A 27,946-nucleotide genomic window follows, 5' to 3' on the forward strand; every position below is an offset into this window, starting at 1 on the left:
AGGAAGGAAATGCCTTTTTAGTTACCTAGATAACCCCTTTAAGGGCACCTCCTCCAGACCCCTCTAGGTGTTGTGAGTGTCTACTCCTCCTATCTCTGATGGTAAAAGGGGGCTCCTCCTCCCCCATGTGTGGTAAATGTATCCTCCGGATGTTATGGGCGTCCCATTTACCACTTGATGTTGCGGACGCCTCCTCCTCCAGACAGCTCCAGATGGTCGGGTGTCTTCTCCTCACTCTGGCGGCGCTGTGTTACCTAGATAGGATATATAACAAGCAATGTGTTAATAATGACAGGTTACATATATAGGCTCCATATGAATATACAGTCAGAATAAAAGTGATCTGAGGTGTGAGGGGATTTTGGGTACTCACCTTTACTCCTCCTTGGTGGCGCAGCAGCAGCAGAACAGCGCCCGCAGTCTATAAGGGAAAGAGAAAAACCAGCATGACTTTCCTGAGATCAGACCCGTCAGCAGTGATGGGGAATAGACATTACACTGGAGAGAGGGGACTCAGTGCTATCCTAGTGGGTGAGATACAGGCGGCACCATGTCACTTGTATGTCTGTATTATGTACATGAGGCCTTTCGTGGTTATTATATGTGACTGATAATATAATATATAGTGATGACATGAGGATATACAGTGCAGCAATAGAGTTGTGTTATCATGTAACTGTATCATCCCATATATTTACCTGGATAAGATGGATCTCCTCCTGCTGCTGCTTCTGCCGAGGAGAAATGACCAAGAAATGGAGGGAAATCAATGGTTAGTGTAAGGAAACCAGAATTTCTGAGCAGATTATATAGAAACAATGCTCTTTTACCAGCTCTATTCACACCTGCAGTAATATACTATTCACCATTACCCACAATAGAAATTAGATCCCACCTCCAAATAGAGCGCCCCCCGTCCTCTCTCTATATACAGTATGGTAAATAACAATTCCTTGCTTCACAATGTTATAGGTTTTGTTTCATTACCTGGGGATCTCCACGGCCGTCCCTTCGTCCTCCTCGTCCTCCTCTTCTTCTCTGTGTATAGAACGTAAACCATCTCATATATAAATATATTGTTATATTACACATTAAATATTTTATTGTAAAGAAGGTGATTGCAATAGTAATGTAGTGAGCTGTACACTGCTCTATACAATGACCATATAGTACTGTATATTGCAGGTACAGCCAGCTAAAGTATAAAGTGTACGGGGACCTTAACAACTAAGTCCCAGTGTCAGCAGTTTGTAATGTGAATAAATGCTGTTAAAATAAATAGAAAAATATGATTCTATGTCTAACTAGAGCGCCCCCTATCCTGCCCTCCCACTGCTCTTCTCTCTATACAGGATGGGAAAAAAATAAACGTGTATTCACAATACTATAAGCTTTGAGCCCTCACCTGGGGATGTCGTCAGCCACGTCCTCTTCCTCGTCGACGTCGATTTCACTGTGTAGAGAACATACACCAGCTTGTATATATATATATATATATATATATATATATATATATATATATATATACACACACACATTCTGTCTTCCTGTCGCTCCTCTCTCTATACAATATAGTAAAAAAAACAAAAAACTTGTATTCACAATACTATAAGCTTTGAGCCCTCACCTGGGGATGTCCGCAGCCGCGCCATCTTCCTCGTCGTCGTCGATTTCACTGTGAACATACACCAGCTTGTATGTATATATATATATATATATATATATATATATACACACATACATATACACATCCTGTCTTCCTGACGCTCCTCTCTCTATACAGGATGGTAAAAAAAATAAACTTTGAGCCCTCACCTGGAAAAGTCCGCAGCCTCGTCCGCCTCCTCCTCTTCGTCAGTCTCACTGTATATAGAACATAAACCAGCTTGTGTATATAAATATATATAGACATTTATTAAGACTGGAGTAAATCCAGCAGGACCTGTACCTACCACAAGGCAGCTGCAGAAATCTACAAGTGCTCCGCAGCAGGTATAGAAATCTACAAGTGCTCCGCAGCAGGTATAGAAATCTACAAGTGCTCCGCAGCAGGTGCAGAAATCTACAAGTGCTCCGCAGCAGGTGTAGGTTTCTGCCCTGATTTTTCCCTGTTTTTCGGCATAAACCAGGATAAATTAGTAGCAGATGGAGGCCACAGCTTTTTGTGCCCCTTTCTCAATGTGCTCAGGGCTGCACATATATAAATCTGCCCCATAGTGTTTGGGGATATGTGAATATACATATGTGAGTATTTGGTGGGGAACACAGATATAAATGGACTCATATTGTCATATCATGTAGATGGATGATTATATCTCCGCTGCTTCTTCATACTTACACGATGGTCTCCAGGCTCGGGATCCAACCGTGAAGCGGGTACTTGTCGTCTCTGTAACAGAGAACATAGGGTTGGTTAGGAGGATTGGTACTTGGTCCCATTTGAAACTTTCAGAAAATGTTATTTATTGTGATATCTCAATAAGAACATGAAATCCATCAGGATATTTATTAACCCCTTGTCATCACTGCCAGTTTTTCCCTTAAGGGGATGTGCACATTGAGGAATAGGCGAGGAATTTAAAGCGGGATCCGCTCTTAGGGTGTGTTCACTCTTCAGAATCTGCACGCATAATCTCCAGTGGATTCCGCCGCTCTCCCCTACACGTGTGCCTCTCCACCTGTCCCATTCTATGGTCGGGCGGATTCCGACATCTGCCCAAAGAATTGACATGCCAATTCTTTGGGCGGATGGCGGAATCCCCCCGACCATAGAATGGAGTCAATGGAAATGGAGGAGGAGATGCGGGCAGTGGAATCCGTGGCAGGTTATCCGTGCGGATTCCATAATGTGAGCACACCCTAAATTTCCGCTTGAAATTCTTCCCATAAAATTTAAATAGAGCAATTCCATTGTGTTCAATGGTATTTCTGCTCTGTTGTTCACACAGCAGAATTTTCTGCCGCGCATCCGCCTTCCGACAAAGAATTGACTTGTCAATTTTTTGGGCCGATTCCAGCAGGGGAATCCTATAGCAGTCATGCTTCTGCTTGAATTCCGCTTGAATTCTGCTCCTATTCTGCCAGAGCTGAATAGATGAATTTCAAGCAGAAAACTTTCCTCTTCAATTCCTCGCTGGTAACCCGCCTCGGATTAGGCCACTTGCGCTGGAACGCATCTCCACCCATGCCATAGACTCTGTTCTATGGTCGGTTATATTCCGCCATCCACCCGAAGAATTGACAGTCAATTCTTTGGGTGGACGGCGGAATCCGTCCGACCATAAAATGGAGTCTATGGCAAGGGCAGAAATGTGTGCGAGCGGGGGCGAAAACTATTGTAAAAATAATTTATTAGATTTTTTTGCTATTTTCGTGTAGTGTAATTACCTGAATATCCACGGGGCGTCCATCACGGCCATCTTCCACCTATTACATAATAATAAAAATAATAATTGCATATTATAAAGGGGATATTAGTCTGTCCTCCAAGTGCTGCATGTTGGGGGAAGTTTTATAGAAACATGTACATTGGAAATCCACTGGCCCAGATTTATTAGACCAGATGATCTGACTATAAATGCGCTGTTAGCACTGGGTATTTAGGTTGGAATATTTTTGTGCCAATTTTGCACAAAATCTATGCAAAAAAAACTCTGTATAAAGTACAATATGTGAGTTCACCTTAAAAAAAAGTTTTCTTACTTTTTTATATTAAATCAAAGGACATTTTTTTTAAATACCCAAGGGGATGTTGCTAGGCATCAGATCCCTCCTGTGTACCTGTAAGTGTCTTTAAGGTGTGGCTTAACCTGTAAAGTGCCACTGCTTCCCTAGCTCCAAGCCCCCCCTTAGCCTTTCCCCCATCAGCGTGACTGATTGTTTTGGCTTGGCCGTCAGTCAGGATGATAGAGAAGACTTATGCTACATTTACACGGAACAGTAATTCGCCTGATCGTACGATTAACAATGTCGGAGTAGCAGGTTTTTTTTCATAACAATCAGCATTTAGACGGTACGATATATCGTACGAAAATTCCTTTTGCGATCGTTTTAAGATCGCTTAAGCCGGCTCAAAGCCCGCCCGCCCGGGGGCGAACGGGGCGGCGGGGGTGGCGATGGAGCAGGCGCAGCGGGCTGTAGGATGCGTGGCCGGGCTTCGGAGAAGCGGGGGCCGGCTGCGGGTGGGTGGACTTTCGCGATGACCGTTTACACGAAGCGATCAGCGAAATTTTTGCGAACGACCGTCGATGATTTGAGAACTTGTTCAAAGATCAAAATTAACGATTTTTTGCTCGTTGTTTGATCGTTCACTGCGTTTACACGTACGATTATCAAATTTGCACGATAATCGTTACGTGTAAACGCAGCATTATGGTGCGTTTACACAGACAGATTTATCTGACAGATCTTTGAATCCAAAACCAGGAACAGACTATAAACAGGGATCAGGTCATAAAGGAAAGACTGGGATCTATCCCCTTTTCAAATCCATTCCTGGCCTTGGCTTCCAAAATCTGTCAGATAAATCTTTCTGTGTAAACGCACCCTTAGTTCAGACAAATCGCCATGTTACACGGCCTGATTGACAATGTAAATGAGCACCAATCTGCTAGATCGACGTTTATTTACTGAGCCTATTACACAGCTCAATAATCGTGCAGCATGGACTGTATATATATTTGTTGTTAGCGATGTCCGTGTAGCCCTTGCCTTTAGTGTAAAATAATAAAGTATATACATACCTGCCACGCTCCGCAATGCTTCTACCCAGTCCCGGTATCTTCCTGGCTGCTGCTGCCGGGATGATACCGAGGAGCAGGCAGAAGCACCGGAGAGTGTGGCAGGTATGTATATATTTTATTATTTTCTTTACACAGTCATCAGCCATCAGCCGCACATCACTATTACATGTAGAGATATGCAGTCGGCGACTGATGATTTTAGGTCAGGACCAAAAGACACGATCACTCTTTATTACACGGAGCAATGATCCACTGAATGGTCCTGATCCGGCAGATTCCGCTCAGTGTAATAAGGAAGAGCAGCTACCTAAACTCTTGTATGTATTTAGTGCTACGCCCACACTGATAGAGAGAAAATATTTTAAAAGAATAAAGGTGATGTTAAATGCATTAATATGGGGACGGAAAAGAGTAAGAACAAAACTGGAGAACTTATGTATCCCAATGACAAGAGGTGGATTGGGGGTCCCAGACGTGGAAAAATACTATTATGCTTCTCAAATATATTGGTTGGCCAGATGGAAGCAGGATGGGGCAATAGCATTAGTAATGGAACTTGGGATATTTTTCAAATCCTGGAGACAGGAGTTCTGGGGAAGAAAGCTTGGAGTAATGTGGTCATGGTAAAGACCTTAGTTAGAACATAGGGAGTGGGTAAAAAAAATCTCTAAATAATCAGGGAGTAATGGAATTTGCCCCATTATGGTTATAATGATGAGTTAGGAGAAGTTAGGAAATTGGGAGTAGTAAAAGTATTGGATGGGGTGGGGGTGAGAACAGAGATATAATGGACGGAAACATCATAAAGAGTTGGGACAGTCTAAAAGCAGAATACAAGATAGAGGAAAGACACTGGTTCTCTTATGTTAGATGCAGAAAAGCGTTAGTTGCAAGTCAGAATAATAGTAAGTTGCAAGGATGTAGCCCCAGCCCATTAGTTACAAAATTAAGGAGTGGATCAATTAAAAAGAAAGAGATCACAACAATATACTCGCACCTTATAATGGAACAACATATAGGGACTAAAAGTAAGGATAAATGGGAGGGAGTAATCGGGAGGATAGATGAAGATAGGTGGGAGAAAGTGTTGAGAAGTATTAAGGAAGTGTCAAGAGTGGGTAACTATAGAATAATTCAATTCAACTGTCTCTGCTTTATATTTATTGGAATTCTTATCAAAAACCTCCCTTTCCTTATTAGCAGAAAAATGCTGGAGCCGGATGAGATGTGAAAGTCACCGCCATCAATGCTTTTGTCTACTTGGTGTTTTCCGTCACTTTGGGACCTTGGTGTGTGCTCTAGGTATGGCGTCTTTTCTTTACATATGTGTTGTGTGTTTTGTTACGTTTTTTGTTTTTTACTTTACAGTTCATGTGATTGAGGTTGGTTTCACACAAGACAGTTTTTTTTTAAATCTGCCGCTGTAATTATTGAGCCAAAGCCAGGAGTGGATCCGGCAGGTAGGAGACATATAAGCGCTTCCTTTATTGTACCCATTACTTTGAATCCACTTCTGGTTTTGGCTCAAAAACTGCAATGGCAGCTTTACAAAGAACTGGCATGTGTAAATGCAGCCTCAAAGGGAAACCAATGAATCACATGATCTGCTATGGGGAAAACACCACAAAAATCAGACACAAGAAAAACACTTTATTTAAACAAAATGCGGCAAGGTTTGCTAGAAAACAATACAAGTAATGTAACATGAAAAAAAGAGAAACAAATTCAAATTAACTTGTGACTGAAAATGCCAGAGATTTGTAATCTATGAAAAAATCTCAACTCTGCCATTACTTATCAGCTGCTGTATGTCCTGCATGATGTGGTGTTTGCTTACTAGTCTGGAGAGCAGGAGAGGTTTTCTATGGGGATTTGCTGCTGCTCTGGACAGTTCATGACATGGACAGAGGTGGCAGCAGAGAGCACTGTGTCAGACTGGAAAGAATACACCACTTCCTGCAGAACATAAAGCAGCTGATAAGTACCGGAAGAATTGAGATTTGTAAGTAAATTACAAATCTCTGGCACTCTGTAGCACCTGTTGATTTGAAAGGTTTTTTATTTTTTTGCTGAATTACCCCTTTAAAAAAAAGAAAGCTCCAAATGCTGTTTTTCATAGGTTTGTTTTTTAATACCAGATCCCCCTGCAAACTTGTCTGTGTGACTGATTATATTACTATACTATATGTTACTGTGAGATACTTACTCCAAATGCTCCAGACGTTCATCGATGTCGTCGCTGCTGTTGGTGATAGAATAGGGAAGATAGTGAGAACCAAACACACATTAGAGACATCAGTTTTCTGGCCAATAAGAAAAGGATAGTTCAGCAAACATTTTTTTTCTTTCAAATCAGCTGGTGCCAGAAAAGTGCCAGAGATTTGTAATTTACTTCCATTAAAAAATCCCAAGTCCTCCATTACTTATCAGCTGCTGAATGTCCTGCAGGAAGTGGTATTCTTTCCAGTCTGAACAGCAGGAAAGGTTTTCTAAGGGGATTTGCTACTGCTCTGGGAAGTTCCTGTCCCAGACAGAGGTGGGAGCAGGGAGCAACTGTGTTAGACTGTAAAGAATACACCAGTTCCGGCAGGACATACAGCAGCTGATAAGTATTGTTTTTTTTTTTTTTTTTTTTTTTTTTTTTTTATAGAAATAAATTACAAATCTCTGGCACTTTCTGGCAACAGTTGATTTGAAAGAATTTTTTGGCTGAATTACCCCTTTAAAAAATTTGAAATAAAAAAATCTCCTTACACTAATTTTCATAGGCTTGTTGTTTAAGACGAGGCTATGAGATACTTACTCCCAATCGTCCGAATCCTCCGCGATGTCGTCGATGTCGCTCCTGTTAGTGATAGAATAGAAATGATAGTGAAAACCTAACACACATTAGAGACATCAGTGATGATCGGGGTCTATAGGGGAGGAATTATAGGGTCACACAAGTTTTACATTTTTAGTTTTACATTTAACCAAATGCTACAAATTTTGCTAGAAAAAATACAACTAATGTAAAATTAAAGGGATAGTTCAGCAAAAAAAGTTTTTCTTTCAAAACAGCTGGTGCCAGAAAGTGCCAGAGATTTGTAATTTACTTCCATTAAAGAATCTCAAGTCCTCCATTACTTCTCAGCTGCTGTATGTCCTACAGAAAGGGGTATTCTTTCTGTTGTGGAAAGCAGGAGAGGTTTTCTATGGGGATTCTATGGGGAGAACAACAGACTGGAAAGAATACACCATTTCCTGCAGAACCTACAGCTGCTGAGAAGTACTGGAATTTTTTTTTAATAGAAGTGAATTACAAATCTTTGGCACTTTCTGGCTACAGCTAATTTGAAAGAATTTTTTTGCTGAAATACCCCTTTTAAAAAACTCCTAACACTGTAATTTTCATAGGCTTGTTGTTTAAGACGAGACTATGAGATACTTACTCCCAATCCTCTGTGTCCTCCTCGGTGTCGTCCTCGCTCCTGTAAGTGATAGAATAGAGAAGATAGTGAAAACCAGACACACATTAGAGACATCAGTTTTCTGGCAGAACGTCATTAATAAGAGACAATAATGATATTTAGAGACATCCTCAGGATGATCGGAGTCTATAGGGGAAGATGCAGTAAAAATAAATAGAAAATAGGATTCTATGTCTAACTAGAGCGCCCCCTATCCTGTCCTCCCCACGCTCCTCTCTCTATACAGGATGGTTAAAAAATAAGCATGTATTCCCAATACTATAAGGTTTGAGCCCTCACCAGGGGATGTCCGCAGCCTCGTCCTCTTCCTCCTCTTCGTCAGTCTCACTGTATATAGATCAGAAACCAGCTTGTGTGTTAAATCTGCCCCATAGTTTTGCGGATATGGGAATATACATATGTGAGTGTTTGGTGGGGAACACAGATATAAATGGACTCATATTGTCATATCATGTAGATGGATGATTATATCTCAGCTGCTTCTTCATACTTACACGATGGTCTCCAGGCTCGGGATCCAACTGTAGAGCGGGTACTTGTCGTCTCTGTAACAGAGAACATAGGGTTGGTTAGGAGGATTGGTACTTGGTCCCATTTGAAACTATCAGAAAATGTTATTTATTGTGACATCTCAATAAGAACATGAAATCCATCAGGATATTTATTAACCCCTTGTCATCACTGCCAGTTTTCCCCTTGAGGAATTGGCCAGGAATTTGAAGGAGGATCTGCTCTTAGGGTGTGTTCACACTTCAGAATCTGCACGGATAATCCCCAGTGTATTCCGCCGCTCGCCCCTGCTCGCACCCGTGTGCCTCTCCACCTGTCCCATAGACTCCATTCTATAATCGGGCGGATTCCGACATCTGCCCAAAGAATTGACATGTCAATTCTTTGTGCGGATGGCGGAATCCCCCGACCATAGAATGGAGTCAATGGAACAGGAGGAGATGCGAGCAGTGGAATCCATGGCAGGTTATCCGTGCAGATTCCATAATGTGAACACACCCTAAATTTCCGCGTGAAATTCTTCCCATAAATAATGAATAGAGCAATTTTCTATTGTGTTCAATGGGATTTCCGCTCTGTTATTCACACAGCAGAATTTTCCATCAGAATTTTCTGCCACGGATCCGACAAAGAATTGACATGTACATTTTTTGGGCTGATTCCTCCAGGGGAATCCTATAGAAGTCAATGGGGTTTGAATTCTGCTCCTATTCTGCCAGAGCTGAATAGAGGAATTTCAAGCAGAAAACTTTCCTCTTCAATTACTTACTAGTAACCCGCCTCGGATTAGGCCACACGCGCTGGACCACATCTCCACCCGTGCCATAGACTCCGTTCTAGTGACAAGTCAATTCTTTGGGTGGGTGGCGGAATCTGACCGGCCATAGAACGGAGTCTATGGAACGGGCAGAGATTTGTGCGAGCGGGAGCAAAAGCTATTGTAAAAATGATTTATTAGATTTTTTCTGCTGTTTTAATGTAGTGTAATTACCTGAAAATCCACGGGGCGTCCATCACGGCCATCTTCCACCTATTACATAATAATAAAAAATAATTGCATATTATAAAGGGGATATTAGTCTGTCCTCCAAGTGCTGCATATTGGGGGAGGTTTTATAGAAACATGTACATTGGAAATCCACTGGCCCAGATTTATTAGACCAGATGATGGGACTATAAATGCGCTGTTAGCACTGGGGATTTGGGATGAGATGTGAAAGTCACCACAATCAGTGATTTTGTCTTCTTGGTGGTTTCCGTCACTTTGGGACCTTGGTGTGTGCTCTAGGTATGGCGTCTATTGTTTACATGTGTGCTGTGTGTTTTGTTAAAGGGGTACTCCAGTGGGGGGGCACTTTTTTACTGGGACCGGGCAAGAGGTGGCCGAGGAAAAAGCCGTCCACTCACCTCCCCGGTTCCAGCAGCGGGTTCCGCATCGCAGCGCTCCGGTGCCCGATTCCCAGCCGCTTCCCGAGACGTGACTTCTCAGGGCCGCTCAGCCACTCAGTGAAGGAGGCGGGATCTGAGCGGACTTGAAACGGATCCCGCCTCCTTCACTTCAAATGGATGGATGACATTTATATTTTTGTATATTTATTTTTGATTGTTGATATGCAATGACATTCGTTGTAAAGAAAAAAAAAGTTTTTGTTTTTTCACTTTACAGTTCATGTGATTGAGGTTGGTTTCACACAAGACAGTTTTTTTGGAAATCTGCCACTGGAATTTTTGAGCCAAAGCCAGGAGTGGATCCGGCAGGTAGGAGACATATAAGCGCTCCCTTTATTGTACCCATTACTTTGAATTCATTGAACCCATTACTTTGAAAATCTTAAGTCTTCCATTACTTATCAGCTGCTGCATGTCCTGCATGATGTGGTGTATTCTTTCCAGTCTGGAGAGTAGAAGTGGGTTTTCTATGGGGATTTGCTGCTGCTCTGGACAGTTCATGACATGGACAGAGGTGGCAGCAGAGAGCACTGTGTCAGACTGGAAAGAATACACCACTTCCTGCAGGACGTGCAGCAGCTGATAAGTACTGGAAGTAAATGACAAATCTCTGGCACTCCAAAATGCAGAAAGCTCCAAATGCTGTTTTTCAAAGTTTTGTTTTTTAATACGTGATCCCCTGCAAACATGTATGTGACTGATTATATTACTATACTATATGTTACTGTGAGATACTTACTCCAAATCCTCCAGACGCTCATCGATGTCGTCGCTGCTGTTGGTGATAGAATAGAGAAGATGGTGAGAACCAAACACACGTTGGAGACATCAGTTTTCTGGCAGAACTTCACCAATAAGAAGGTAGAAGAAAGGATTGTTAAGCAAAAAGTTTTTCCTTTCAAACCAGCTGGTGCCAGAAAAGTGCCAGAGATTTAGAGATTTGTAATTTACTTCCATTAAAAAATCCCAAGTCATCCATTACTTATCAGCTGCTGAATGTCCTGCAGGAAGTGGTATTCTTTCCAGTCTGGAAAGCAGGAAAGGTTTTCTATGGGGATTTGCTACAGTGCAGTTCCTGTCCCAGACTTAGATGGCAGCATAGAGCAACTGTGTCAGACTGAAAAGACTGAAAGAATACACCACTTCATGCAGGGCATATAGCAGCTGATAAGTATTGGAGATTTTTTTATATTGAAGTAAATTACAAATCTCTGGCACTTTCTGGCACCTGTTGATTCAAAAGAATTTTTTTTTGCTGAATTACCCCTCAAAAAACAACAAAAAAAAGCTCCTAACACCTGTAATTTTTATAGGCTTGTTGTTTAAGACGAGACTATGAGATACTTACTCCCAATCGTCCGAATCCTCCGCGATGTCGTCGATGTCGCTCCTGTTAGTGATAGAATAGAGAAGATAGTGAAAACCTAACACACATTAGAGACATCAGTGATGATCGGGGTCTATAGGGGAGGAATTATAGGGTCACACAAGTTTTATATCTTCAGTTTAGATTTACTCACCCGAAATCCGATTCTTCATCTAAAGAAAAAAAAAATAGAAAAGTGTTAGTTTAGAGAACTGCTTTATACATTGTAGAGATACATAGATACATAGAGATATTATAGACAAAACTCACCCTCGCCGTCATCCAGTCCAGCCTGAAATAGGAAATAGAGAGAGTAAGCAGAGGACATTGGTATATTGCTGAGCATGAGACCTCCTTCTGTGCCCATCTGACCTATGTGCTTGGATGGGATAGGGTGTAGGTGGGGGCACTATTACACTGCTCATCCAGGATTAGACACACACTCATTTCTTCCAAAAACAGACGGGGGGCTGATTTAGTGGGCTATGAAGTAAAATGGTCAGATTTGTAATCCCGCTGTCAGTCCGCTCTGTGGAGAAGATGGGGGGCAGCCCGAGGACCATATGGATAACATCTAGGTTTTTCCATGTGGTCCTGGGGCTGTCTCTACCTTTTCCACGGAGAGGGCAGACAGCGGGATTACTAAGCCAATCACATTGCTCTTGCATACTGCTCCCCAGTATCTTCATTGCTTCTGCCCGCTGTCCTTAGCCGCTGGTGGAACTCCAGAGATGGTCTGTGAAGTTCCACTGGCAGCTGCGGACAACGGGCAGAAGCCAGGAAAATATGGGGGAGCGGGCAGAAGCATCGGGGAGCGGGCAGAGGTATGTATATACTTTATTATTTTCTTTATACAGTCATCATCCATCGGCCGTGCATCGTTATTACACGTAGTGATGCGCAGTCGGCGGCCAATGTTTGTAGGTCAGGACCAAAAATAACCAATCAGTCGATGATCATTGTCTTTATTACAAGGAGCAATAATCTGCAGAATCGGAGCTCTGGCTAGGAGGACCCCACTCTTTTCTAGCTGGGTGTCTGTTTGTGAACCAGCACACTTATGTTTGTGAACAGGTGTGAAGTATCTTTTCAACGCAAGGTATTTCTAGTTTTTTACACTCATACTTCTACTTATACCTTTGCCATCTTTGTCTTGGCCAATTGTTTTTTTTTTCTTTATTGAAAAATACAATTACAAACGGTAAAACGAGATATCTGAACAAGAGAGATATTGCAAACCTGATTGTGGCAATCCATTTCTGAGAAAACTCAGTTTTTTTTATGTGCTACATTTGCCCTTGATCCAATATGGCGGCCATCAAAATGGTGACCAGAGTCTGAACATCGGCCGTTGTTCCTGCACTAGCGGCCGTAAATAATGGACAAAAAAGTCAATTGTTTGTGCAGCTGTAGCTAACAACCGCCATTGTTCAATACAGCGTGTGAATAAAAGATGCTGTTTGCATAGAGTTCAATGCAGTGCAATCTTTTATCACAAGAACGGCCGTTCTTGTCATAAAAAATACATTGTGTGCGCATAGCTTAACACTGAAACTGGTGTCGCTGGCCCACAGCAACCAGTCACAGCTCAGCTTTCAGGAGAATCTGTTAGGTCCACAGCAACCAATCACAGCTCAGCTTTCAGGAGAATCTGTCAGGTCTATACCAGGTACAGAGGTGAAGACACAGGCAGAGAGGTGATAGAGAGAGAATACAAGGGAAGCCTGGGTCTTTGTCTAATTGCTGCATGGTATAGACCAGTCCCCATATGTATACTGCTAGTAGATGAATGGTGGTCTGCTCATCCTGAATGTGCAGGGTAGGAGGATGGAGATAGTAGGGAGCAGCTTTGTACCTAATGGGCCCTATGTCAGGTGCACCAAACTACCCCTGCTCGCTCAGGGACCTGTCAGGGCAAAAATGCCCTAATGTGGGTGGAGCCATATGCTACACCCAGGGCATGTGACTGTGCCAACATGTGATGTTCTTTTTGGGCCATTTTTTGTGTGTATTTTTTTACAACTTTCTTTGTTTTGGCGCCGGCTACAAGCTGCCGTAACAATCTACCCCGACTATTCCTGGTGGATGGAACCAGTTTGGAGTACAGTAAATGATAGGGTGACCATAGGGCATTGGAGAGGAATTGGACCGGGCAGTGGTCGCTTTTATTAGGGTGCTTACACCCCGACAGGTCCCTGAGCAAGCAGGGGTAGTTTGGTGCACCTGACAAAGGGCCTATTAGGGACATAGGTGCTCCCTACTATCTCTATCCTCCTACCCTGCACATTCGGGATGAGCAGACCACCATTGATCTACAAGCAGTATACATGTGGTGAGATCGTCATATACTTTAGTACAGGGGCATTGGTAGGATTCCTAAAACATCCGGGGCATGGGCCCTCTGAGTGCTGTCATAAGCGGATAGTAATAATGCCCCCTGCTGAGTCCCCATATAGTAATAAGGCCTCCTGCTGTGTGCCCATGTAGTAATAATGCCCCATGCTGTACCCTCCATATAGTAATAATGCCTCCTGCTATGTCCCAATATAGTAATAATACCCCCTCTGCTGTGTCCCCATATAGTAATAAGGCCTCCTGCTGTACCCTCCATATAGTAATAATGCCCCCTGCTGTGTCCCCATATAGTAATAAGGCCTCCTGCTGTACCCTCCGTATAGTAATAATGCCCCCTCTGCTGTTAACCCGCAATTAACCCGACCACCATCCCCACTCACACTACCCCACCTGACCCCGTTCACTAACACACTACCCCACCTGACCTCCTCCACACACTACCCCTCACATACACACTATGCCATTTGACCCCCCCCACACACACACACACATAGTGCCCCTTATGGTAGCTAATGCCCCCACAGTACTCCATATAGTAGCCAATCCCCCCACAGTGCCCCATATAGTAGCCAATCCCCCCACAGTGCCCCATATAGTAGCCAATCCCCCCACAGTGCCCCATATAGTAGCCAATCCCCCCATAGTGCCATGTATAGTATCTAATCCCCCCATAGTGCCTGGTATAGTATCTAATCCCCCCAATAGTGGCCCATATAGTATCCAATACCCCCATAGTGCCCATATAGTATCCCATACCCCCATTAGTGCCCCATATAGTAGCCAATCCCCCCACAGTGCCCCATATAGTAGCCAATCCCCCCCATAGTGCCATGTATAGTATCTAATCCCCCTATAGTGCCTGGTATAGTATCTCATCCACCCATAGCGCCCGGTATAGTATCTAGTGCCCCATATAGTATCCAATACCCCCAAAAGTGTCCCATATAGTATCCAATACCCCCATTAGTGCCCCATATAGTAGCCAATACACCCACAGTTCCCCATATAGTATCCAATCGCCCCAATAGTGCCCCATATAGTAGCCAATACCCCCATATAGTAGCCAATACCCCCATAATGCCCATATAGTATCCAGTACCCACCAATAGTGCCCCATTTAGTAGCCAATACCCCCCAATGGTGCCCCATATAGTATCTAATACCCCCCATATAGTAGCCAATACGCCCCAATAGTGCCTCATATAGTCACCCAATCCAGACCCTCCCCTCTGTGCAGTGCCCTACTATTGACACCAGCCCGGCCACCGCACTTCCCCACCAGAAAAAAAAAACAAAAACAAAACCTCACCTGTCACCCGTTCCCAGCAGCTCCTCTCCCGGCAGCGCACGGTCTCCTGTGATCTTCCGGTGCAGGCAGCATAGTACAGAGACGCTGCTTGGGTCGATTGCCCCTGCAGCCTCTATAATTTATGATAGAGGCTGCCTGACACAACCGACGCAGGTAGTGTCTCTTTACCATGCTGCCGGCACTGGAAGATCACAGGAGACCGCGGGCCGCTGGGAGAGGAGCTGCAGCTGCAGCACTGCCCGTTCCAAAAGTGTCTAGCAGCGGGCGGCCTCCTTATGACAACGTGCCCGGACGTGCTCCTCCAATCCAATCAGCTCAGAGCGGGAGCTTGGGGCCGCTGCGGTGGGCCGTGGTGCACGCATCCAATCAACACATGCGCCACGACCTGTCGCACCGGCCCCACGCTCCCGCTCTGTGCTGATTGGATTGGAGGAGCACGTCCAGGCAGGCAGTAGGTGAGGCGGAGGGGCAGTCGCGGCCATCAAAAGAGCCACATCTGGCCTGCAAGACCGGGGCAGCAAAGATCCGTGGCAGAAGCCTCAGTGTTAAACAGAGACTCTATGAGAGGGCTCACATGCTTCCTCTCTCCTCCGCTCTCCGCTCCAAGAATTGACATGTCAACGCCGCTTGACATTGAGGCAGGCGGCGCCCTTACAGTTTGGGGTCTACAGTATAGCAGCTTTTTGCCAGTAAATGTATGTTACACCTAATAATAAATCAGAGTGCATTCTAATATATATATAGTGTCGGACTGGGCCACCGGAGGAACGGAGGACGGGGTGGGCCCCTCCGCCTGCACACTGGCTGTCTGACAGCTGGGCCCCAGACAGTAATACAGTGCTGCTGTCATCACCTGACTAGGCCCCAGCCTCAGACGCAGCAGCACTGTACTACTCTCTGGGGGCCCTGCCCAACATTCTGTTTGTGGGGGACCGCGGCCGCCGGATCTACTTGCGGCTGCCCTGCCCCTTTAAATCATTCTTTAATAGGAGCAGATGTGCTGCGCGCAGGCACGTCTGCTAGAGCTTCCTCCTCCCGGTGACGTCAGGACTGCCGGTGTGCGTCCAGGAGGCCTGAAGAGGGAAGAAGCCCAGGACGCTGCATGGGACCGGAGCTCCAGGAGGGAGAGAGACTGCTGGGGATCGCTGTGAGAGGTGAGTAGGTTTATATTATTTAGTTTTTAATTCTACATGGGGAATGTTGCACAGAGGGGCTATGTATTGGGGGATGCTGCACAGAGGGGCTATCTATTGGGGGATGCTGCACAGAGGGGCTATGTATTGGGGGATGCTGCACAGAGGGGCTATGTATTGTGGGGTGATGCTGCACAGAGGGGGGCTATGTATTGGGGGATGCTGCACAGAGGGGCTATATATTGGGGGATGCTGCACAGAGGAGGCTATGTATTGTGGGGGGATGCTGCACAGAGGGGTTATGTATTGGGGGATGCTGCACAGAAGGGGCTATATTTTGGGGGATGCTGCACAGAGGGGCTATGTATTGGGTGATGCTGCACAGAGGGGGCTTTGTATTGTGGGGAGGATGCCGCACAGAGGGGCTATGTATTGGGGATGCTGCACAGAGGGGCTATGTATTGGGGGATGGTGCACAGAGGGGGCTATGTATTGGGGGGATGCTGCACAGAAGGGCTATGTATTGGGGAATGCTGCACAGAGGGGCTATATTTTGGGGGATGCTGCACAGAGGGGCTATGTATTGGGGGATGCTGCACAGAGGGGGCTATATTTTGGGGGATGCTGCACAGAGGGGGCTATGTATTGGGTGATGCTGCACAGAGGGGGCTATGTATTGTGGGATGCTGCACAGAGGGGCTATGTATTGGAGGATGCTGCACAGAGGGGTTATGTATTGGGGGATGCTGCACAGAGGGGGCTATGTATTGGGGGATGCTGCACAGAGGGGCTATGTATTGGGTGATGCTGCACAGAGGGGGCTATGTATTGTGGGGAGGATGCCGCACAGAGGGGCTATGTATTGGGGATGCTGCACAGAGGGGCTATGTATTGGGGGGATGCTGCACAGAGGGGCTTTGTATTGGGGGATGCTGCACAGAGGGGGCTATATTTTGGGGGATGCTGCACAGAGAGGGCTATGTATTGGAGGATGCTGCACAGAGAGGCTATGTATTGGGGGGATGCTTCACAGAGAGGCTATGTATTGTGGGGGGATGCTGCACTGAGGGGCTATGTACTGGGGGGATGCTGCACAGAGGGGGCTATGTATTGGGGGGATGCTGCACAGAGGGGCTATGTATTGTGGGGAGGGATGCTGCATAGAGGGGGCTATGTATTGTGGGGGGGATGTTGCACAGAGGGGGCTATGTACTGGAGGATGCTGCAGAGAGGGGCTATGTATTGGGGGATGCTGCACAGAGGGGCTATGTATTGGGGGATGCTGCACAGAGGGGCTATGTATTGGGGTGGATGCTGCACAGAGGGGGCTATGTATTGGGGATGCTGCACAGAGGGGCTATGTATTGGGGTGGATGCTGCACAGAGGGGGCTATGTATTGGGGGATGCTTCACAGAGGGGGCTATGTATTTTGGGGATGCTGCACAGATTGGCTATATTTTGAGGGATGCTGCACAGAGGGGCTATGTATTGGGGGATGCTGCACAGAGGGGCTATGTATTGGGGATGCTGCACAGAAGGTCTATACATTGGGGGGATGCTGCACAAAGGGGCTATGTATTGGGGGATGCTGCACAGAGGGGGCTATGTATTGGGGGATGCTTCACAGAGGGGGCTATGTATTTTGGGGATGCTGCACAGATTGGCTATATTTTGGGGGATGCTGCACAGAGGGGCTATGTATTGGGGGATGCTGCACAGAGGGGCTATGTATTGGGGATGCTGCACAGAAGGTCTATACATTGGGGGGATGCTGCACAAAGGGGCTATGTATTGGGGGATGCTGCACAGAGGGGCTATGTATTGGGGGGATGCTGCACAACGGGGCTATCTATTGGGGGATGCTGCACAGAGGGGCTATGTATTGGGGGGGATGCTGCACAGAGGGGCTATGTTCTGGGGGATGCTGCACAGAGGGGCTATGTATTGGGGGGATGCTGCACAGAGGGGGCTATGTATTGGGGGATGCTGCACAGAGGGGCTATGTATTGGGGGGATGCTGCACAGAGGGGCTATGTTCTGGGGGATGCTGCACAGAGGGGGCTATGTATTGGGGGATGCTGCACAGAGGGGCTATGTATTGGGGGATGCTGCACAGAGGGGCTATGTATTGGGGTGGATGCTGCACAGAGGGGGCTATGTATTGGGGATGCTGCACAGAGGGGCTATGTATTGGGGTGGATGCTGCACAGAGGGGGCTATGTATTGGGGGATGCTGCACAGAGGGGGCTATGTATTTTGGGGATGCTGCACAGATTGGCTATATTTTGGGGGATGCTGCACAGAGGGGCTATGTATTGGGGGATGCTGCACAGAGGGGCTATGTATTGGGGGGGATGCTGCACAGCGTGGCTATGTATTGGGGGATGCTGCACAGAGGGGCTATGTATTGGGGGATGCTGCACAGAGGGGCTATGTATTGGGGGATGCTGCACAGAGGGGCTATGTATTGGGGGGAGGGTTGCTGCATAGAGGGGGCTATGTTTTGTGGGGGGATGCTGCACAGAGGGGCTATGTATTGGAGGATGCTGCACAGAGGGGCTATGTATTGGGGGATGCTTCACAGAGGGGCTATGCATTGGGGGGATGCTGCACAGAGGGGCTAAGTATTGTGGGGGGACGCTGCACTGAGGGGCTATGTATTGGGGGATGCTGCACAGAGGGGGCTATGTATTGGGGGGAATGCTGCACAGAGGGGCTATGTATTGTGGGGAGGGATGCTGCATAGAGGGGGCTATGTATTGTGGGGAGGATGCCGCACAGAGGGGCTATGTATTGGAGGATGCTGCAGAGAGGGGCTATGTATTGGGGGATGCTGCACAGAGGGGCTATGTATTGGGGGATGCTGCACTGAGGGGGGCTATGTATTGGGGTGGATGCTGCACAGAGGGGGCTATGTATTAGGGGATGCTGCACAGAGGGGGCTATGTATTAGGGGATGCTGCACAGAGGGGGCTATGTATTTTGGGGATGCTGCACAGAGGGGCTATGTATTGTGGGGGATGCTGCACAGAGTGGCTATATTTTGGGGGATGCTGCACAGAGGGGGCTATGTATTGGGGGATGCTGCACAGAGGGGCTATGTATTGGGGGATGCTTCACAGAGGGGCTATGTATTGGGGGGGATGCTGCACAGAGGGGGCTATGTATTGGGGGGGGGGATGCTGCACAGAGGGGGCTATGTATTGTGGGGAGGATGCCGCACAGAGGGGCTATGTATTGGGGGATGCTGCACAGAGGGGTTATGTATTGGGGGATGCTGCACAGAGGGGCTTTGTATTGGGGGATGCTGCACAGAGGGGCTATGTATTGGGGGATGCTGCACAGAGGGGGGCTATGTATTGGGGTGGATGCTGCACAGAGGGGGCTATGTATTAGGGGATGCTGCACAGAGGGGGCTATGCATTGGGGGATGCTGCACAGAGGGGGCTATGTATTTTGGGGATGCTGCACAGAGGGGCTATGTATTGTGGGGGATGCTGCACAGTGTGGCTATATTTTGGGGGATGCTGCACAGAGGGGGCTATGTATTGGGGGATGCTGCACAGAGGGGCTATGTATTGGGGGATGCTTCACAGAGGGGCTATGTATTGGGGGGGATGCTGCACAGAGGGGGCTATGTATTGGGGGGGGGATGCTGCACAGAGGGGGCTATGTATTGTGGGGAGGATGCCGCACAGAGGGGCTATGTATTGGGGGATGCTGCACAGAGGGGTTATGTATTGGGGGATGCTGCACAGAGGGGGCTATGTATTGGGGGATGCTGCACAGAGGGGGCTATGTATCGGGGGGTGCTGCACAGAGGGGGCTATGTATTGGGGGATGCTGCACAGAGGGACTTTGTACTGGGGGATGCTGCACAGAGGGACTATGTATTGGGGTATGCTGCACAGAGGGGGCTATGTATTGGGGGATGCTGCACAGAGGGGGGCTATGTATTGGGGGATGCTGCATAGAGGGGGCTATGTATTGGGTGATGCTGCACAGAGGGGGCTATGTATTGGGGGGGATGCTGCACAGAGGGGGCTATGTATTGTGGGGAGGATGCCGCACAGAGGGGCTATGTATTGGGGGATGCTGCACAGAGGGGTTATGTATTGGAGGATGCTGCACAGAGGGGCTATGTATTGTGGGGGGATGCTGCACAGAGGGGCTATGTATTGGAGGATGCTGCACAGAGGGGTTATGTATTGGGGGGATGCTGCACAGAGAGGCTGTGTATTGGGGGGTGCTGCACAGAGGGGCTATGTATTGTGGGGGGATGCTGCACTGAGGGGCTATGTATTGGGGGGATGCTGCACAGAGGGGGCTATGTATTGGGGGGATGCTGCACAGAGGGGCTATGTATTGTGGGGAGGGATGCTGCATAGAGGGGGCTATGTATTGGGGGGATGCTGCACAGAGGGGGCTATGTATTGTTGGGGGGTGCTGCACAGAGGGGGTTATGTATTGTGGGGGGATGTTGCACAGAGGGGGCTATGTACTGGAGGATGCTGCAGAGAGGGGCTATGTATTGGGGGATGCTGCACAGAGGGGGCTATGTATTGGGGATGCTGCACAGAGGGGCTATGTATTGGGTGATGCTGCACAGAGGGGCTATGTATTGGGGGGATGCTGCACAGAGGGGCTATGTATTGGGGGGATGCTTCACAGAGAGGCTATGTATTGGAGGATGCTGCACAGAGGGGCTATGTATTGGGGGGATGCTGCACAGAGGGGGCTATGTATTGGGGGATGCTGCACAGAGGGGCTATGTATTGGGGGATGCTGCACAGAGGGGCTATATTTTGGGGGATGCTGCACAGAGGGGGCTATGTATTGTGGGGGGATGCTGCACAGAGGGGGCTATGTATTGGAGGATGCTGCACAGAGGGGTTATGTATTGGGGGATGCTGCACAGAGGGGTTATGTATTGGGGGATGCTGCACAGAGGGGGCTATGTATTGGGGGATGCTGCACAGAGGGGGCTATGTATCGGGGGGTGCTGCACAGAGGGGGCTATGTATTGGGGGATGCTGCACAGAGGGACTTTGTACTGGGGGATGCTGCACAGAGGGACTATGTATTGGGGTATGCTGCACAGAGGGGGCTATGTATTGGGGGATGCTGCACAGAGGGGGGCTATGTATTGGGGGATGCTGCATAGAGGGGGCTATGTATTGGGTGATGCTGCACAGAGGGGGCTATGTATTGGGGGGGATGCTGCACAGAGGGGGCTATGTATTGTGGGGAGGATGCCGCACAGAGGGGCTATGTATTGGGGGATGCTGCACAGAGGGGTTATGTATTGGAGGATGCTGCACAGAGGGGCTATGTATTGGGTGATGCTGCACAGAGGGGCTATGTATTGTGGGGGGATGCTGCACAGAGGGGTTATGTATTGGGGGATGCTGCACAGAGGGGCTATGTTTAGGGGGATGCTGCACAGAAGGGCTATATTTTGGGGGATGCTGCACAGAGGGGGCTATATTTTGGGGGATGCTGCACAGAGGGGCTTTGTATTGGGGGATGCTGCACAGAGGGGGCTATGTATTGTGGGGGGGATGCTGCACAGAGGGGCTATGTATTGTGGGGGGATGCTGCACAGAGGGGCTATGTATTGGAGGATGCTGCACAGAGGGGTTATGTATTGGGGGGATGCTGCACAGAGAGGCTGTGTATTGGGGGGTGCTGCACAGAGGGGCTATGTATTGTGGGGGGATGCTGCACTGAGGGGCTATGTATTGGGGGGATGCTGCACAGAGGGGGCTATGTATGGGGGGGATGCTGCACAGAGGGGCTATGTATTGTGGGGAGGGATGCTGCATAGAGGGGGCTATGTATTGGGGGGATGCTGCACAGAGGGGGCTATGTATTGTGGGGGGGTGCTGCACAGAGGGGGTTATGTATTGTGGGGGGATGTTGCACAGAGGGGGCTATGTACTGGAGGATGCTGCAGAGAGGGGCTATGTATTGGGGGATGCTGCACAGAGGGGGCTATGTATTGGGGATGCTGCACAGAGGGGCTATGTATTGGGTGATGCTGCACAGAGGGGCTATGTATTGGGGGGATGCTGCACAGAGGGGCTATGTATTGGGGGGATGCTTCACAGAGAGGCTATGTATTGGAGGATGCTGCACAGAGGGGCTATGTATTGGGGGGATGCTGCACAGAGGGGGCTATGTATTGGGGGATGCTGCACAGAGGGGCTATGTATTGGGGGATGCTGCACAGAGGGGCTATATTTTGGGGGATGCTGCACAGAGGGGGCTATGTATTGTGGGGGGATGCTGCACAGAGGGGGCTATGTATTGGAGGATGCTGCACAGAGGGGTTATGTATTGGGGGATGCTGCACAGAGGGGTTATGTATTGGGGGATGCTGCACAGAGGGGCTATGTATTGGGGGGATGCTGCACAGAGGGGCTATGTATTGGGGGGATGCTGCACAGAGGGGGGTATATATTGTGGGGAATGCTGCACAGAGGGGCTATGTATTGGGGGGGGATGCTGCACAGAGGGGGCTATGTATTGGGGGATGCTGCACAGAGGGGGCTATGTATTGGGGGATGCTGCACAGAGGGGGCTATGTATTTTGGGGATGCTGCACAGAGGGGCTATATATTGGGGGATGCTGCACAGAGGGGGCTATGTATTGTGGGATGCTGCACAGAGGGGCTATGTATTGTGGGGGGAAGCTGCACTGAGGGGCTATGTATTGTGGGGGGACGCTGCACTGAGGGGCTATGTATTGGGGGGATGCTGCACAGAGGGGGCTATGTATTGGGGGGGGATGCTGCACAGAGGGGCTATGTATTGGGGGGATGCTGCACAGAGGGGGCTATATATTGTGGGGAATGCTGCACAGAGGGGCTATGTATTGGGGGGGATGCTGCACAGAGGGGGCTATGTATTGGGGGATGCTGCACAGAGGGGGCTATGTATTGGGGGATGCTGCACAGAGGGGGTTATGTATTTTGGGTATGCTGCACAGTGTGGCTATATTTTGGGGGATGCTGCACAGAGGGGCTATGTATTGGGGGATGCTGCACAGAGGGGGCTATGTATTGTGGGGGGGATGCTGCATAGAGGGGCTATGTATTGGATGCTGCACAGAGGGGCTGTGTATTGGGGGATGCTGCACAGAGGGGCTATGTATTGGGGGATGCTGCACAGAGGGGGGCTATGTATTGGGGGATGCTGCACAGAGGGGCTATGTATTGGGGGATGCTGCACAAAGGGGCTATGTATTGTGGGGAGATGCTGCACAGAGGGGCTATGTATTGTGGGGAGATGCTGCACAGAGGGGCTATGTATTGGGGGATTCTGCACAGAGGGGCTATATTTTGGGGGATGCTGCACAGAGGGGCTATGTATTGGGGGATGCTGCACAGAGGGGCTATGTATTGGGGGATGCTTCACAGAGGGGCTATGTATTGGGGGGGATGCTGCACAGAGGGGGCTATGTATTGGGGGGGGGATGCTGCACAGAGGGGGCTATGTATTGGGGGATGCTGCACAGAGGGGGCTATGTATTGGGGGATGCTGCACAGAGGGGGCTATGTATTGGGGATGCTGCACAGAGGGGCTATGTATTGGAGGATGCTGCACAGAGGGGGCTATGTATTGGAGGATGCTGCACAGAGGGGCTATGTATTGGGGGGATGCTGCACAGAGGGGCTATGTATTGGGGGATGCTGCACAGAGGGACTATGTACTGGGGGATGCTGCACAGAGGGACTATGTATTGGGGGATGCTGCACAGAGGGGGGCTATGTACTGGGGGATGCTGCACAGAGGGACTATGTATTGGGGGATGCTGCACAGAGGGGCTATGTATTGGAGGATGCTGCACAGAGGGGCTATGTATTGGGGGGATGCTGCACAGAGGGGCTATGTATTGGAGGATGCTGCACAGAGGGGCTATGTATTAGGGGATGCTGCACAGAGGGGGCTATGTATTGGGGGATGCTGCACAGAGGGGCTGTGTATTGGGGGGATGCTGCACAGAGGGGCTGTGTATTGGGGGGGATGCTGCACAGAGGGGCTATGTATTGCGGGGATGCTGCACAGAGGGGCTATGTATTGGGGGGATGCTGCACAGAGGAGGCTATGTATTGGGGGGGATGCTGCACAGAGGGGCTATGCATTGGGGGATGCTGCACAGAGGGGGGCTATGTATTGGGGGATGCTGCACAAAGGGGCTATGTATTGTGGGGAGATGCTGCACAGAGGGGCTATGTATTGTGGGGAGATGCTGCACAGAGGGGTTATGTTTAGGGGGATGCTGCACAGAAGGGCTATATTTTGGGGGATGCTGCACAGAGGGGCTATGTATTGGGGGATGCTGCACAGAGGGGCTATGTATTGGGGGATGCTGCACAGAGGGGCTATGTATTGGGGGATGCTGCACAGAGGGGGCTATATTTTGGGGGATGCTGCACAGAGGGGCTATGTATTGGGGGATGCTGCACAGAGGGGGCTATGTATTGTGGGGGGATGCTTCACAGAGGGGCTATGTATTGGGGGATGGTGCACAGAGGGGGTATGTATTTGGGGGATGCTGCACAGAGGGGGCTTTGTATTGGGGGATGCTGCACAGAGAGGCTATGTATTGTGGGATGCTGCACAGAGGGGGCTATGTATTGTGGGGAGGGATGCTGCATAGAGGGGGCTATGTATTGTGGGGGGATGTTGCACAGAGGGGGCTATGTATTGTGGGATGCTGCACAGAGGGGCTATGTATTGTGGGGGGACGCTGCACTGAGGGGCTATGTATTGGGGGGATGCTGCACAGAGGGGGCTATGTATTGGGGGGGATGCTGCACAGAGGGGCTATGTATTGGGGGATGCTGCACAGAGGGGGCTATGTATTGTGGGGAGGGATGCTGCATAGAGGGGGCTATGTATTGTGGGGGGATGTTGCACAGAGGGGGCTATGTATTGGGGGATGCTGCACAGAGGGGGGCTATGTATTGGAGGATGCTGCAGAGAGGGGCTATGTATTGGGGGATGCTGCACAGAGGGGGGCTATGTATTGGGGTGGATGCTGCACAGAGGGGGCTATGTATTGGGGGATGCTGCAGAGAGGGGCTATATTTTGGGGGATGCTGCACAGAGGGGCTATGTATTGGGGGATGCTGCACAGAGGGGCTATGTATTGGGGGATGCTACACAGAGGGGCTATATTTTGGGGGATGCTACACAGAGGGGCTATATTTTGGGGGATGCTGCACAGAGGGGGCTATGTATTGGGGGATGCTGCACAGAGGGGCTATGTATTGGGGGGATGCTGCACAGAGGGGGGCTATGTATTGGGGGATGCTGCACAGAGGGGCTATGTATTGGGGGATGCTGCACAGAGGGGGGCTATGTATTGGAGGATGCTGCACAGAGGGGGGCTATGTATTGGGGGATGCTGCACAGAGGGGCTATGTATTGGGGGGATGCTGCGCAGAGGGGCTATGTATTGGGGGGATGCTGCACAAAGGGGGCTATGCATTCTGATCTCCCATACAGCATCCAGTGTACAATACACCTAAGATCCTCCAACTATAACAGCTGGAGACACTACAACTCCCAACATTAACTGACAGTCTACAGCTCTTAGAATATGTTGGGATTTGTAGTACAGTGAATAGACAATCCTATGATAACAACTGGCGCTGTAGAGATTTATCGCTGGACCTTCAGGATCCTCTACATTGCAATTATTTTTAAAGGGTCTTCCTCTCAGAAACTACAACTCTCATTATACCCTGAGAGATTTAGTGTAGGGTATTCAGGCCCCAGGTACCCCAGTCCGACACTGTATATATATATATATATATATATATATATATATATATATATATATATATGTTTATTTATTTTTATTTAAAGGAGTACTCCAGTCATCATGCAAAAAATAAAATTTATTCTTAGAACGTATCTAGCAGACAATACACAGAACCCTGCTGACATGGTTATTTTTGTAATTACATATCAATAAATAGTTGTACCATGCCGGGTTTGTTACAGCGCGCTCTCCTCCAGTGCTCTCCTCCATTTGCGGCAAATCCGGAGCTCCATGCTGCCTCACACACGGAGAGTGACCGGCACAGTTCCTCACCGCTCACAGCTCGGCCGCTATGGAGGATGGCCGGGCTGCTGTGCACTGGGGGGGTCCATAGCTGTGCTGCTTGACAACGTCCCGGCTCTACAAGTAGACGGGGAAGCCTGTCGTGGAATCTCCCCCCCCCCCCCATTACAATGCGGAGGAGATGCTGCCGTGCGAGTGGTGGGGGGAGGATTCCACTACAGGCTTCCCCATCTGCCCGTATAGCCAGGACAATGTACAGCAGTCGTTGTGCCCTCCCATCCCATATGCCATCCCCAGGACATTGTGCAAGAGCAGCGGTGGGCCCTGTTCATCCTTAAGGCACCTCCCCCTTGACAAACCTAAGCGACATGTCAGCGGTGCTGTATGATGGGGATTACACTCCAGGCTTCCCTGTCTGCCTGTAGAGCCCGTAGAGGGACAATGTCCAGCGGCACCCCTCTTGTATGTCAGCATCTCAGTGGCTGTGTAATGGGGGGGGGGGGATATCACTGCAGGCTTCCCCGCCACCCCCTCTGTGACTCTCCAGCTGTTAAATTCTTTATTTAGAGAAACAGCAGGGAAACACAACAACACTCCAGTGCGCCAGTACACATAGCAAGTTGCGCACCAAAATAACACAGGAGCAGCTGTGTACAACTCCCATTATGCCTTGGTGACATTACATGACGGGAGTTGTAGTGATGCAAGAGAGATGTAGAGAGCTCCAGATTGCAGAACTACAACTCCCATCTTGTACTGTCACCACAACATGAGGACGGGGCTTGTAGTTATGCAACCAGGAGAGCTTCAGGTTGCAGAACTACAAATCCCATACTGTACCATATACATTATAATTATTTTTTATTATTTGACCTTAGAGATCACACTGTAGGCCCTGATCCAGTGATAGCATTGTCACATATTACTGCACATCTGGATAAATTCTTAGGCCAGGCCCATGGCTTATGTGTGCTATGTGATTTCCCTCTCTACCTTATAGGAGTATATTCCTTCCTATGTCCGCAGAGGTGCTGGAGATCACATAACACACACAGTGCATGAGCCCGGCCATAGACCACAGCCACCACCCAGCAGTTATCATGGCCCAACTAAGCCCCGCCCCCTGCATGGAACATGGCAAAATGGCAGTTGGAAATGGCTGAACTTGGGGAATAAGTAACAGGGTGTAAGGTATTTATAGCTCCCCATTCTACACATCTCCTCCCATCACCACTGTCTCCTATGGGGGGGGGGCACCTATGTGATCATGTGACCAGGGAGGAGTATCTACAGGTACAGATACTCCTGGACAGGACACCCCACTATGTACACAACCCCATCTCTATACAAACATCCCACATTGTATCCTATCTGCTATACCCTGCTATACTGGATGGGGAATTCTCACTCACATGTTCCTCGTAGACAACGGGAAAGTCCGTATCCTCCACGAACTGGTCCTCCTCGCTGTAGATGATCTTCAGCTCTTCCTCCATGACTATAAGTCTTCTCCTGTCGTCAATCTCTCACAAA

At 48.5% G+C, this 27,946-nt stretch overlaps 1 protein-coding gene across 7 annotated transcripts; it reads right to left on the reverse strand.

Annotated features, from left to right (window-relative positions):
• Positions 1 to 27,946, reverse strand: LOC138777114 (probable DNA-directed RNA polymerase subunit delta). 7 transcript variants are annotated; one of them, XM_069956223.1, is made up of 20 exons: positions 27,826 to 27,946; positions 11,808 to 11,829; positions 11,692 to 11,704; positions 11,520 to 11,561; positions 10,911 to 10,943; positions 9,714 to 9,752; positions 8,707 to 8,757; positions 8,492 to 8,539; positions 8,174 to 8,212; positions 7,546 to 7,587; positions 6,949 to 6,984; positions 3,388 to 3,426; positions 2,339 to 2,389; positions 1,816 to 1,863; positions 1,628 to 1,675; positions 1,406 to 1,453; positions 988 to 1,038; positions 699 to 731; positions 374 to 421; positions 1 to 254 (listed from the first exon to the last, which is right to left on the reverse strand). In XM_069956223.1, the coding sequence occupies exons 1-19, from the start codon at positions 27,907 to 27,909 to the stop codon at positions 376 to 378; spliced, it is 813 nt and encodes a 270-aa protein (XP_069812324.1). In that variant the 5' UTR covers positions 27,910 to 27,946; the 3' UTR covers positions 1 to 254; positions 374 to 375. The 7 variants fall into 7 exon arrangements, with proteins under 7 accessions (XP_069812324.1, XP_069812328.1, XP_069812323.1 ...); XM_069956222.1 differs by having other exon boundaries at positions 2 to 254; positions 10,911 to 10,946; XM_069956221.1 differs by having other exon boundaries at positions 2 to 254; positions 11,692 to 11,710.

The sequence above is a fragment of the Dendropsophus ebraccatus genome, unplaced genomic scaffold (genome assembly GCF_027789765.1).
Source record: "Dendropsophus ebraccatus isolate aDenEbr1 unplaced genomic scaffold, aDenEbr1.pat pat_scaffold_490_ctg1, whole genome shotgun sequence".
NCBI lineage: Eukaryota > Metazoa > Chordata > Amphibia > Anura > Hylidae > Dendropsophus > Dendropsophus ebraccatus.